The following is a 13,253-nucleotide window of genomic DNA, read 5'->3' on the forward strand; positions in this document are numbered from 1 at the left end:
ATATTGAAGTAGAAGATGATGACCCAGAAGAACTTATGCTGAAAAAAAGGAGTTGTGTCTGTTGTCTAGAGGTACTTTGGGTTTAAAAGGTCGGGCATGGACCAAACAAACACTTACTGCAAGTGCTGTCGAGCTAAAGTATCAATAGTTTACTGCTGGGAGTTGCACATTGTTGCTATTTATGATTATTGTTATTATTTATTTGTTTAAATATTGTGATTTAATGTTATCAATCTCTCACCAGTTTTTATTTATTTTTTATTTATTTTTTTTTCTTAATTAATTTACAAAATATTTAAACAAATAAGATGTATTTAGATATAAAGTAGCCAGGGCTGCTGCATCAAATAATTCCCAAGTACCTTCATTAACACAGTGTAGCTGGTTTACATAAGTTGTAAAAATTTGAATATAGTTTTGAAGCTGTCTGAAAAATGTGTTATATAAAAGGTTCTACATTTTCACTGTACCTGTCATGCCTTCTGATTCCTTCACTAATTTAGTGCCACCCTCTGAAAACTGATTATGACTGTGGGGCCATGCAAAGCACATGTTTCAGCGGGATCTTGTTCTTGGCTACGTCAAACAATTGTGAGCAATATATTTGTTTTACTCTGATTTTGACATTTTGCTTTGGTTTTTGGTGTATGAGTTTTGGATCGTGTTTTGGGATTTTTGCCCTGATCTTTGACCTGCCAATCTGGTTTAGACCTGGCTTGTTTCTGACAACACATTTGGCCTGCATTTGACTTCCACTCTCTGTTATGGTGATCATTGCGACACATTATTTTTTTTTTTAGTAATTTTGACTCATCTTTTTCCTGAAAATGGCTTAAAAGCTTCTATTAAGTTCCATGCAACATTTCACGTGAACCTGCCTAATGAAGGTCACACGGCTTTTCCCCAGTGTTTGAATATGTAGACCATAGATTTAAATATGAGCACTGGAGTGCTTTTTTATAATAAATTTTGAAACTGTGTCATTCATTTTTTAGGAAATATATTTAATAAAAACGAGTTAACACTATCAGCACAGAGAATGAATGAGACTGCCCAAGTAAAAGTCTTGTAAAATGAGAGTGGTGTATAACTATAGGGCTGCAGACAGGCTGTTACAACTTGATATTTCCACTGCACAAGCTACTCTGGGGCAAATAAAACTCACTCTGCTTGGTCTGAGAGGCATTGCAAGGCAATAAAAAATTCACTTGAACTCTGTGCACTAACCCTGGTGTGATTAAACCTTACTCTGTAAATAAATCCTTAACACCTGAACCACAACCTCCCCACCCCAATCTGGACTGACACCACCTTTACACATTTCAAAAGTCTATCTCAGTCGGAGAGTCATTGCAAAAACCTCAGCCAGGGCAGTCCACAAAAATCAGGTGCTAAAAAGTTTATTAGTTGAAGAGAAGATTAAAGCGGTTTGGGTGTTAAATTCACTGAAAGATTAGCTTGAAGGAACACGTCTTAAACAAGCTTCACACTGGACCAAGGTGCCCTTTGTCTATTGTTTGTAAATGGGAGAGTTGTGATTATGTGTGCTGTTATTGCCTCCTGCACACCTCACCATATATTTGCCCTGCCAGTTTGGGGAAGATAACTAAAATATTACTTGAAGCTGTCAAACTCCTGATATCATGAATGCATCATTTCTGTGCTGGCCAATCAGATCAAAGGTAAGGAAGGCATTCTGTGACACTGAGAATAGAGAGGTTAACGATTGCACTCCTTCATGGATCTAAGTCATGACGAGCATGAAGCAGCTTCTTGAGATCAGCAACATGATGTTTGCTTGTTAAAGATGCAGTTTGGCTAGATGCAGAGTTGTGTTGCTAGCTGTTGCTTAGGAACAATGTGGCCTTTGGATAATGCAGCAGTGTGAAATCTCAAAGGAAAAATAAAAAAAGGGAAAAAAAATTGTCATGAACTTAGCTTCAGAAAAATACAGTGTAAATCCCCCTGCAGTGTAAATCTCCTCTTATTAAGCTAAAACCATCAGTTCCTTTGTATGCAGTTAAACAAGTGCGTATTCAACTTCACTAGGCACTTAGAATAAAAGAAATGCATGGTAAAATGAATATTGATAGTGTTTTTCCAGAATATCCTTTCTTCACTTTGGGTCTTCATGGCCTGATCATGATTCCTAAGCTTGTATCCAACAATTTTGCTGCAGAAAATCCTCCTTGACATTCATTGTTGGCATGTACACGCATGGTTTACAACTGTGCTGTCTTCTTTCACACTGTAGAACTATGGCCTTTGCTGTTGTCTGCTCTGTGACATTGCCCTGTATCTCTTCTGTCCAGGTGGTAGTTTAGTCTGGCACCTCTCCTAAGAACTTACTGCCATGAGAGACTCTGACAGGAATTAAAACTACAGGCAACATGGCTCTTCTCTGATGCACACCAACCTCTTCGCCTCCACAAACACAACATAAGAGTCGACGGAATATTCACAGTATACGTGGCAAAACCCTTGTCCGGTTTTAGTGACTGCAAGACAGCCTGCTGACAGGAAGAACTTCTAGACCCTTGTACTCATGTGGAAGTTGAGGAAACTTGTGAAGACTCAGTAAGAAGGCAGGAGCTCACACTGTCTTTGATCATTCCGATGAGACTTCAGGCATAGTGCTTATAGTCATCCATCCCTTTAAGATGAGCGTGGTGTCAAGGCAGGGGCTAAGAACTCTTCCTCATCACGGTCCTTCACAAACGCTAAAAAGCGTTTCACCTTCAGACAGACAGCTCTAATTTTATTTAATACTTTGAAAGGTTTCCCATTAGCCTTTACTTTCATTCATTATATGTGTGTGGGGCAAAGTCTGATGGGTTTGTCAAGTTTGAGATTTTTAATGCAGCAACAGCTTCAATAATCTAAGCAGTTTAGAGAGTTTCCAGACTAAGGAATGGCCTATCTTGTTGCACACATAATGGCTAACACTTTACTGAACGATGCAGTGCTACAATATTCATGAAGCTTGAATGGTAGCCAAACGTGAATAGCTTCTGTGAGTGCACATCTACAGGCATAAACTGACCTCCTACACTTTCTACACTCACTGTCCATTCTCTCAGCTCAACCGATGTTACAGGAGCACTTTGGGATATTGTACATTTACAGACAGAACGAAGGTCAGGAATCCAACAGGCCCCCCTCATAGCAGGTGTGGTTTGGATGGATGGTGTCAGTGTGTGTTGTCTTGGGACAAGTGTATCAGAAAAAGTATTGTCACTGCTGGACTGAGTTTAGTCCACTAACTAAAAATAGTTCTTCACCGACTGCTACAAGTGCGGAGCCCTGCGCTGTTTTCAACTGTAGCCTATTAAAGCACATAACTGATATTAATTATGCAAAGTAAACCTGTATGTTCAGTGTAGCTACTGCAAAGGATAATGTGTATATCGATATACACTGATCAGTGTATTCTGTTATCTGGCAATGAAAAAATACCTAATGTTTCCAGTCTATTTTTTAGAGAAGCCATGTTGCCTGATGCCCCGTTAAAGCCTGTTTGACATAATTCTCCTTGTCATCTGCAGCTGTTCTGTCTGGATCCAGGATGTATACTATACCACATTTGTTAATAACAGTAGTACCTGCCTGCAGCACTGAGAATATTCAATCAGCGCAGCTCAACAGCCACAGATTTACAGCATTCTTAGAAAGTGGTATTAATTCAGGATATTAATAATTAAAAGTGCCATTATATTTACACATGGGAATTTGAGTGTATTCGTGTAATAAAGCAATCATTTAAGGCTGATTAACTGAATTTTTTTTCTTTTTTTGTAATTATTACTGAGGTCTGTGAATGATCACTGGGCACAGGTCTAATCTAAACAACAGTGGATTGTCTGAGTTCAAACCTATGCAGTGAGGGACTATTACTTACTTGTATTACAGTCTCTCCAGGCTGCATGTTGGTGAACACCTCCACATTGTAGGACACCTGAGAGAAGGTGGGTGTGTTGTCATTAGCGTCGATAACCACAATGGTCACAGTCACCGGAACACTTTGCTGGACACCATCAGAGGCCACCATCTGAAGGAGCAGGAGAAAATCATGTAAGTGAAGCAGGTACTTCACGGGAGAGATTACAGCCCAACATGACTCATGTAAATGGAAAGTAAATGCTGCGTTGTTAAAATAACATTTTATGTTCTTTTAGACCAGAAACTGAAGGAGCTGGATTTGAGGGCAAACAGAATGCAATTTGATGTGGAATTTTCATGATTATGTGCAACTGAAAATAAATGGGGAAAATGGGAGGGGGGGGGATTGCTCATTCCGCTCAATCCAAAAGATAAACACGTCTCTCACTAATGCATAGGTTTGACCACCACCTTTTTTGCTTGTTTTACTCTTTAACACCTCAGTCAGGAGAGCTGAGCTAAAGACTGTAAAATGTCAGTGATGCTCTTAAATGTGTTCTCTGTAGATTTCCTGCTGTAAAAAATGAGGATTAAACTCAGCAGGCTTTGCATGCAGAAATACACCAGTGAGCTGAGGTTAGTGGAGATGGCCTGAGTGTAGCAGAGTCCTATAGCTGCTCGGCATGGGGCCTGCAGCCAGCTGGCTTTTCTGCATGAGTGAGCTACGGAAGTCTTGGGGTGCCTGAGTGTGTTATGAATACATTGTCCGTGGCCGAAATATCTTCTAACCTGTGAGCTAGCGGGGTTTCTGCGTGAGTGATCTTCACTCTCTGTGAAGGAGCGCTAACTAACACAAACTTCGTTTGACCTCAAGGGCACTCCTTTACTCCAGCTGCCTCCTTCTTTTATCCAGGTAGAGGCTGGAGAGCTGGAGGACTAATACGGCTGATTAGCTGGAGAAGAGCAGTTCTGTTTCCTAATGGGCTCCTGCTGAGCGCTCGAGACACACGTCTACTCCGAAGCCTTGAAAGTTAGAATCTGCTTTGAACTTTGCATACAACCTGCGTAAGGTGTCGGTTCCCATTGGTAAGAGCTTCACAGCTGCGCTGTTTAATCAGATCTGTCAGGGACATGGCTGAGGAAACCAGCGAAAACCAACTACTGTACAATTACAAGCCGATGACAGTTGGAGACCGCCATCAGAGCTGCAGGGGGTCCAAAAGCACTCAAAACCTCACCTTAAATTAAGAATTGAGGATTGCTACTCCTGTTGTGCCATTATAACCAAGTAAAACTATGCAAGCACATACTTATTATTTACTGATTTGGTAAGGCTTTGCACTAGATGTTTGAACTTTACTGGGAGGATCCGATGGCATTCAGCCACATAAACATTAGTGAGGTCAGGTACTGAAATGTAATGATTAGTTTTAGACCTCAGACACCACTTCAAAGTAAGTGACTAGGTAAATAAAACTTCTATTATTATACTAAAATAAAAAAAATTACATCATAAAAAGTTTGTTTGCTATTGTACAAAAAAATTACAAAAGGTTGAGGTGTTCCTACTGTTTTCCTTCTGTTTTAATTAAAGACAATTATGTCAATTACACTGTACAATACACAATCAATGCTGATTACATTCATTTCATAGTCTGCACACTTTTTTTCATCATATTCACACCATAGCACAAGATCTCTTCTGTTTAGGAGCTGAAATGTGGAATCAACTGAATGCTCTGAAGCACTTCTTACAGAATATTATTTCTTGTTCTAATGCACTTTGTGTGAGATAGAATTCATTAGTTGTTAATGGTTTCTGTTGTTCCTGCCAGCTTCTAAAGGTCTAAGAGATTTTCCAACTGCAGCCCATTAACTGGACAGGCTCGGGGAGAGACACCTTAAAATAAAACCTAATTCTTTCCATTCATCTCAGTGTGGTACCTCACACCTACAAAGACTAGAGAGAAGGAGCGTGTGTGCAAGAGAGAGAGAGAGAGAGAGAGAGAGAGAGAGAGAGAGAGAGAGAGAGAATAGGACAAACAAAACAAAGCTAAGCGTAAAGATTGTAAACAAGTGCTCCTGTATTGCTGGAGGCATTGCTGGCTGCTATTGACACATCTCTGCGGCTGAAGAGAGAGAAGCCCTCGGTGGAGCTGAGAAGAGATGAATCAGGATGAAGAGAGGGATGGAGGGAAGAGTGATCCACTAAAACACACACTGACACATTGGAGATCAAGCCATTACTCCAGCAGAGAGAGAGAGAGAGAGAGAGAGAGAGTATGTGAGAGAGAGAGAGAGAAAGCGAGCGAGCGAGAGAGAAAGAGAGAGAGAGCGTATGTGTGTGAGAGGGAGAGAAAGCGAGCGAGCGAGAGAGAAAGAGAGAGAGCAGGGGGGTTTGTGGGGGGAGGATATAGTACAGTATAACTTGAGTTGCGTGGAGGAGACAAAGAAAATCCTCCAACATTATCCAGAACAGTTGCAGCATTAGTACCATTCAAATAAAAAGAGGCTCATTATGAGTGCACTATCTCTGGCCAAAATGATTAGGTGTAATTGTTCTTTTCCACTCAGGAACACAATCACTTCATTTGTAGCTGATTCACGTTTTTTTTTTTTTTTCATCTTCTTTTTCTGTCTCTGGTTAGAAATCAAACCCCGCCACTAAGCCGTGATGTCCCTGTTCCACGTCGATAAGCTGCGGCGCATTGTTGAGCCCATCAAAGGCATTAACGCTTATGATGAGGATCCAAACCCGATATCAAGCACACACATTTACAAACACACGCATTAACGTTCTGAAGGCTCATAACGATAGAGGGCCTAAGACCCCCACCACTCGTTCAGACGAGGAAGATCCAGACCCCCGCGCTTTGTCCATTTGGCTGTTCCTGACCCAGCCGAGATCAGAGGGGCTTCAAGCTAAAGCCCTGTTCACTGGATAAGATCAGCCGATAGCCCTCCTTAGGCAGCCAGCCATACAATGAGCTCCAGCAGGATATCATACACAAGAAACACATATACACATACCCACCGTCTCAACCCTCCTTAAATCACTTGTTTTGTTCTTTGGCGCGAATGATCTCAAGCTGTTTTGTGATGTTAGGTGCTGAAATATTGATACGCTAAAAGCTTCAGTGCTCCCAATAGAGGTAAGATTAGTACAAAAGAAAAACGGTTTGTTTTTTTTGGCATTACATAAACAGATAAAAGAAAAACTCACAGGAGAATATCCAGAATATCACATTCACACAATGGCACATGATAGCATAATTCAGCCTCTCAGATTGCCTCTGCTGGAAAGAGAGAGGGAGGCAGATAATACAGAGCAAAGAGAGCTACAGGTGGGAGATGCAGCAGTAGTGAAGACCCTTATGTTTATTATGATATGGAGTTTATGATCCAGTTTCGCTTTATAAAAAGCATCACTAATAGCAATGCATGCAACAGCAATGTACTAATGGTGTACTCAATATTACACAGAGATGAAAAGAATCTATAAATTCACAATCAGCCAAACGTACATTGCCCATAATACAGTTGTAAACACACTCTCAAACAATAATGTAGTAAACTGCCATTTGGGTGGAACCTATATGTCACCGGTGGGTCCCTTCAGGGTACATATTCAGTACCAATTCTTAGTGTGCTTTAATGACCTTTTAGTAATTGTATTCTATTCCAATAACTATTATCTAATGTAATTGAACTCTCTGTAAATGAGCAATTTGAGTGAGGGGTTAAATATGCTGGACACTCCAGGATCCGGCCTGTGCACGCCTGCTGTTCCCCCTCACCATTCAAGGCTTTCTTCATTTTCTTTGAACTGTTAGTTTAAATAAAGGAGGAATGTCTTTTTTTATTAAAAAAAAAAAAGAACAGACCTTAAGTCCAAAGTTGAACACTTGAGGGTACAATCACTTGAGCCACATCACACTTACGGCATTTCTCAAATGTCTCTGGCCTTGTCATCACTGCCCTCAAGAAGCGCATGAAGTGTTTCAGCTCCCTTCTTGAAGAAAACCTTGTTTGTGTAAAGTCTGAGGTCAAATGTTTTGAAATTCTCAAAAGGCTCAATCAAAGGCACTAATACAACCACGCTGTTTGCAGTCTGAGCATCATCAAGGAACCAAGGAAGCTGTCATAACACAATCTCACGGAGCATTCAGTCATTTTAATAAGCAGAAAGCAGCAAAGAGTCATTATTTCTTAACTGAAGATGTCTGATAACTCCTTTACAGAAACAATGGGTAAAATGAGGTGTTTCTGCTCCTGGTATGAGATCTCCTACCTGCTTCCAAAAGTTACATAGTGCAGTTTCTGCAGTGCTGAGTCTGGAGTAGCAATGATAGAGTCACTATTCTCTCTATTACAGGTCAGTGAAGCACCACACTAATTATTTTGAAGCTGTAATTTCAGGATTAAAGACACTACCTAGTTCTTCATCAGTAAGCATCCGCAGCAGTACAATACCAGTATGAGAATGAGTGAATGCTCGTACCGTGAAGGTGTATCTCGACTGTGTCTCTCTGTCCACAGGCATGAGCAGCGTAAGGTAACGTGAGATTCCAGACGCAGTGATGGAGAAGACAGAGTTGTAGTCGCCCAGCGTTATCTTCACCTGAGGGTCTTTACTCTTTAAAAAAAGAAAAATAAGACCTGAAGTATGCTTAAAGTTACCTAACAAACACACACAAATCAATTCTCATGCACAAAGCACACACAGCTGTGAAAACAAAGACAGAAAGAAATATATTAATATGATATTAATATATTATATTAATATGTTGTTAACCCCATCATCTCCAATTCTCCGTTAGCCAGGACTCACCGAATCCCACCATGCTTCCAAGCTGGGAGGCTGAGACATACACATTTGATTTTGAACTGCTGCTCCTAACACAATGCTAGTGGACAGCTCAACACTCAGTAATTACATTGTTATGCTAGCTAACAGACACCTGCAGTCTCCAGCATGATGCCGACAGATGACGAGAATATGGGGGCCATCCTGGCCATCGAGAAACAGCGAGGGCAGTTGTGTTCTTTTGGACTCGATGTTTTGGATGATTGAATCATCACAGGAGATGGAATTTTATATTTTAAACTCGGAATGAAGTTCCCAGATGTTCAACAATGGTGAACTAAATATTTGGAAAAATATCAGCATCCGTTTGTTCCAAAATGCTGCTACACCCACCAAATATTTGTGTGCATCAGTGCGACCACGTCGTTACTGCAGTAGTACATCTGCATTAGCTCCTTACCATTTCAATCAGATCAGCTCATCAGTTTCCCTTTCATTACTTAATCACACTCACTAACGAGAGAGAGAGAGAGAGAGAGAGAGAGAGAGAGAGAGAGAGAGAGAGAGAGAGATATGTAGGTTGTGAAGCTCAGTGGTTCAGTCATAGGAATGGTTTAAAAGTGAATGAAGGTGCTGTGGTAGACGTACTCAGTGTTGAACTCCTGGCAGGATGCTATTTTTATTAGCTTGAGGGTTTTTCTGGAGATGGCCATGTTTCAGACTAGTTCAGAATTACAGACATGTTGAAGATGATAAAAGACCATGAGAGTGAAGTGGCAGAGCTTAGTGTGTTCCAGCTCAATCAAACACAAATGATTGGTGAGCAGCCTTCACTATATTTCTCTCTAAAACAGACTTGTAAACAGCCTGTCTACAAAAATTTGTTGTTTAAAAATTCTACCAGTACTGCATCAATAATAAGCAGTGATTTTGGGCAAGCAGAAAAAGCATTAAGTTTGAAAAAGTGGGTCCATCAAGAGAAATCGGTGTGGGAGGAGTGAATCAACAGTGCTTTCTCGTCCCTCTACACCTATACCTAAAGACACCTAATCCCTAATTGCTCCAATGGGCGCTGAGATGGCTGTTCTGTGTGTGTGTGTGTGTGTGTGTGTGTGTGTGTTTGTGTGTGTTTTCACTGTCCGTAATCACTATTGTGTGTATGTGTGTTCACAGCCACAGATGTTTTAAATGCAGAGTCCAAATTTCATTGTGTTGTTGTGCAACTATTTCGTAGGAAATGCATTTTCCCCTCTGATTCAGTAAATTTATTCTGTACCACCCAGCTTTACAGAGACGTTATAAATAGCAGTCATCATAGTCTTACAGACACCAGTCTTCATTGAGACTGATCGAGACCAGTCGTCATAGTCTTACAAACAACAGTCTTCATCGAGACTGATCTTCTACAGTCTTCAGAGACCAGTTGTTATAGAGACTGATAGAGACCAGTTGTTATAGAGGCTGATAGAGACTAATCATAATAGAGACTGATAGAGACCAGTCATCATAGCCTTACAGACAACAGTCTTCATAGAGACTGATTTTCAACTGTCTTCAGAGACCAGTCATTATTGAGACTGATAGAGACCAGTCATTATAGAGACTGATAGAGACCACTCTACTGATAGAGACCAGTCATTATAGAGACTGATAGAGACTAATCATAATAGAGACTGATAGAGACCATTCATTATAGAGACTGATAGAGACTAATCATAATAGAGACTGATAGAGACCATTCATTATAGAGACTGATAGAGACCATTCATTATAGAGACTGATAGAGACCACTCTACTGATAGAGACCAGTTGTTATAGACACTGATAGAGACCAGTCATAAATACCTCTGTGGACAATTACAGAGATACCTGTTCACCTCTATTACAGTAACAGACAATAAAAGTAGTAATGTTAAAAATATGAAATGAAATATTTTCACACATCACCAAATCTAACCTTCATAATATTCAAATTTTGATACGACAGGTTTGTGCTCTTAAAGTGCGTCTATAAAAGCGCAGAATAAACTCCTCTATCCAGCTCTAGGGTTGTGTTTAAAGAGAATAATATAACTCTGCCCCAACGGAAACATCAGCCTCCATCTGAACTCAGATCATCTCAGTGAGCTCTCGTTAACCACAGTGGAAAAGAAAACGCAGGGACACTGCACACAATAGCGAAGAATTAAAACAGCACTCCAGAGAGAAGCTATTACTGAAGACTGCGTTAGTCTCATCTCAGAGAGAGTGTGTGTAAGAGAGAGAGAGAGACAGGGGAGAGAGATGAAAAGAGAAGAGAGGGTGATAAAAAGAGAAAAAGAGTAAACACCGCACACAGTATTCACACCAGTGTGACACCTACTGGAACAGCCCCTGGCAGAAGCTGCAGTAAACATGGTCAAACATACTCAGATCATTGAGAATAACTATAATGAAACCAATAATGAAATACTTCAAATCAGAAAATGAGAGCACCACACACTGCTTGTTGTATAATGTGTGCTGCTATTTGCCCACCTCTTCAATGTCATTGTCGAGGGCGACGATGGCCAGTGGGGCAGTGAGGTTGGCCCTGCCCGAGATGGTGGTGCCCACAGGGGCCGACTCACTGATGAAGCCCTGGTAGGATGGCTGCTGGAAGTAGGGGGCCTGGTTGTTTTCGTCCAAAATATCTATCCGCAGGTCAGCAAATGCAGGGAGAGGGTGGCCATTATCCTGTTCAGCCTGCCCGCAAACCCACCCAGACACACACACACACACAATCACACATAAACAAAACCAGACCAAACAACCCTGTCTGAGTAAATGCACTGTGACAGTGGTGTTAGAGAAGCTGGACATGTCCATATGAAAGCGCCAGCTTATCAGCTGGCCAGCCCTGCGGGAGGGCGGTTCAGCACCATGGACAGTGGCTCTCTGCAGATTAGCTCACCCTCACAGCTTTGTTTATACAATGCACATCCTCAGTGGTTAGCACATGCACTCTCAGTGACATCACATCAATCCTTCAAGCCTTCAATCAGTCAGAGTACAGTCCACTTCCTCACTCTCACACCGAAGGCTTATGTTTTGCTGCACTCTTAAAAAAATGTGTTACAATTTTACCAAAGCATTTTTATGGTCTTATTCATTATTCAAGCCTAAGTTAGACACATAATATATATGTTCATAAAACGATCTGCCTGTTTCTCCATTTTATCAGCTCCACTGGCCACATAGTTGCTTCTTGATATTCTACAACTGCAGATTGTAGCCCATCTGTTGCTCTGCATTCTTTGTTATTATCTTTCACTGTGTTCTTTAAATGATCAGGACCCACACCAAGCTGGTTTTATCAGGGTGGTGGATCATTCTCAGCAATACGGTGACATTGATGTTCTGGTAGTAGAGCCGGACGATATGAGCAAATTTTATATCACAATATAAACTATTATATTATTCCAATATTGATATGAACAATAAAAAGGAAACAGAAAAAACAGCCAAGAACTGAAAGCATCATGACATCACCATCAAACATACACCTCTTGGCTTCGTCAATATTGGTATTTTTAAACTATCTTTAAAATTGAGTGCAATGAACTAATGGCGGGGCCCTATAATGACCGTCAGTCACTTACAGATGCTGTAAATAATGTATATAGAAATACTGAATATGTGTATTATAATCATATAATTGTTATTGAAACATGTGATATATATTGATAGTGTTGGCAGTGTGGTAGTGTGTGTTGTACATGTTTGTTGAGTGGTTCTGTGAGTCTTCATACTGATGAACAGGGTTCCTATTATTAATTATACATAATAATTATATACAGTATTTAGCCACACCCAGTCTTAAAGTCACAGTAACAAATATAGACTGCAGACTGTTAAAAACACACTAGGATATTTACAGGCTCTGGATATTTAGTACGCAGTAAGATCTTGTGAATTCACAAAAAAAGTCCATCTAACTTAAAATATTCACCTCATATGTGATGCATTGTTCAAATATACAGTATGTTGATAAAACCGACACATTCCTGTATTTACAGCTCTGAGACCTCTGCTCTTCAATCATACAAGAGCAAACAGAAGGAGAAGCAATGACATATTTTCCTGCGCTGCATAATTCAGATTTTCCTACTGTTAAATCCCTTATTTTCTAGAACATCTGACGAAATGTGAGCGGAAGCAAAACCTTTGCCAACACTCTTCAGATTTTCCTGAGCAGTTGTTATGAGACGGAGTTATCAGTGGAAAGAGAACATCACAGTGTTCACCGTTTTACAGGGCAAACATCGGCAGTTAACATTTCTAAATGATGTGATAATCCTTGCTGTGCGCTGAACAATGATATGCTTTATGCCTCTCTCTCTCTTCCTTTCTTCCTTTCTGGCTCTCTCCTTGCTTAATTGAATTAGGATGTATTTCGTCTAATTGAATATGCATGGTAAATACTTCTGTGTGTGTGTGTGTGTGTGTGTTCTCTCCATTCATTGCCCACTGTGCACATTTTACCCTATTCCTGGCCGATTTGACATTTGAAAACCTTTTATTTCCCTGAGTATCTTATAGTCAGTGC

The 13,253-nt window shown here is 40.5% G+C and overlaps 1 protein-coding gene across 2 annotated transcripts in view; it reads right to left on the reverse strand.

Annotated features, from left to right (window-relative positions):
- The window catches only part of pcdh15a (protocadherin-related 15a), a 212,666-nt gene that overhangs the window by 120,517 nt on the left and 78,896 nt on the right, over positions 1-13,253 (reverse strand). For both annotated transcript variants that reach the window (XM_066678199.1, XM_066678200.1), the window contains exons 11-13: positions 11,204-11,410; positions 8,381-8,515; positions 3,899-4,048 (exon numbers count right to left, since the gene is read on the reverse strand). In XM_066678199.1, coding sequence (XP_066534296.1) covers positions 3,899-4,048; positions 8,381-8,515; positions 11,204-11,410 — 492 coding nt within the window. The remainder of the gene's footprint in view (positions 1-3,898; positions 4,049-8,380; positions 8,516-11,203; positions 11,411-13,253) is intronic.

The sequence above is a fragment of the Hoplias malabaricus genome, chromosome 8, assembly GCF_029633855.1.
Source record: "Hoplias malabaricus isolate fHopMal1 chromosome 8, fHopMal1.hap1, whole genome shotgun sequence".
NCBI lineage: Eukaryota > Metazoa > Chordata > Actinopteri > Characiformes > Erythrinidae > Hoplias > Hoplias malabaricus.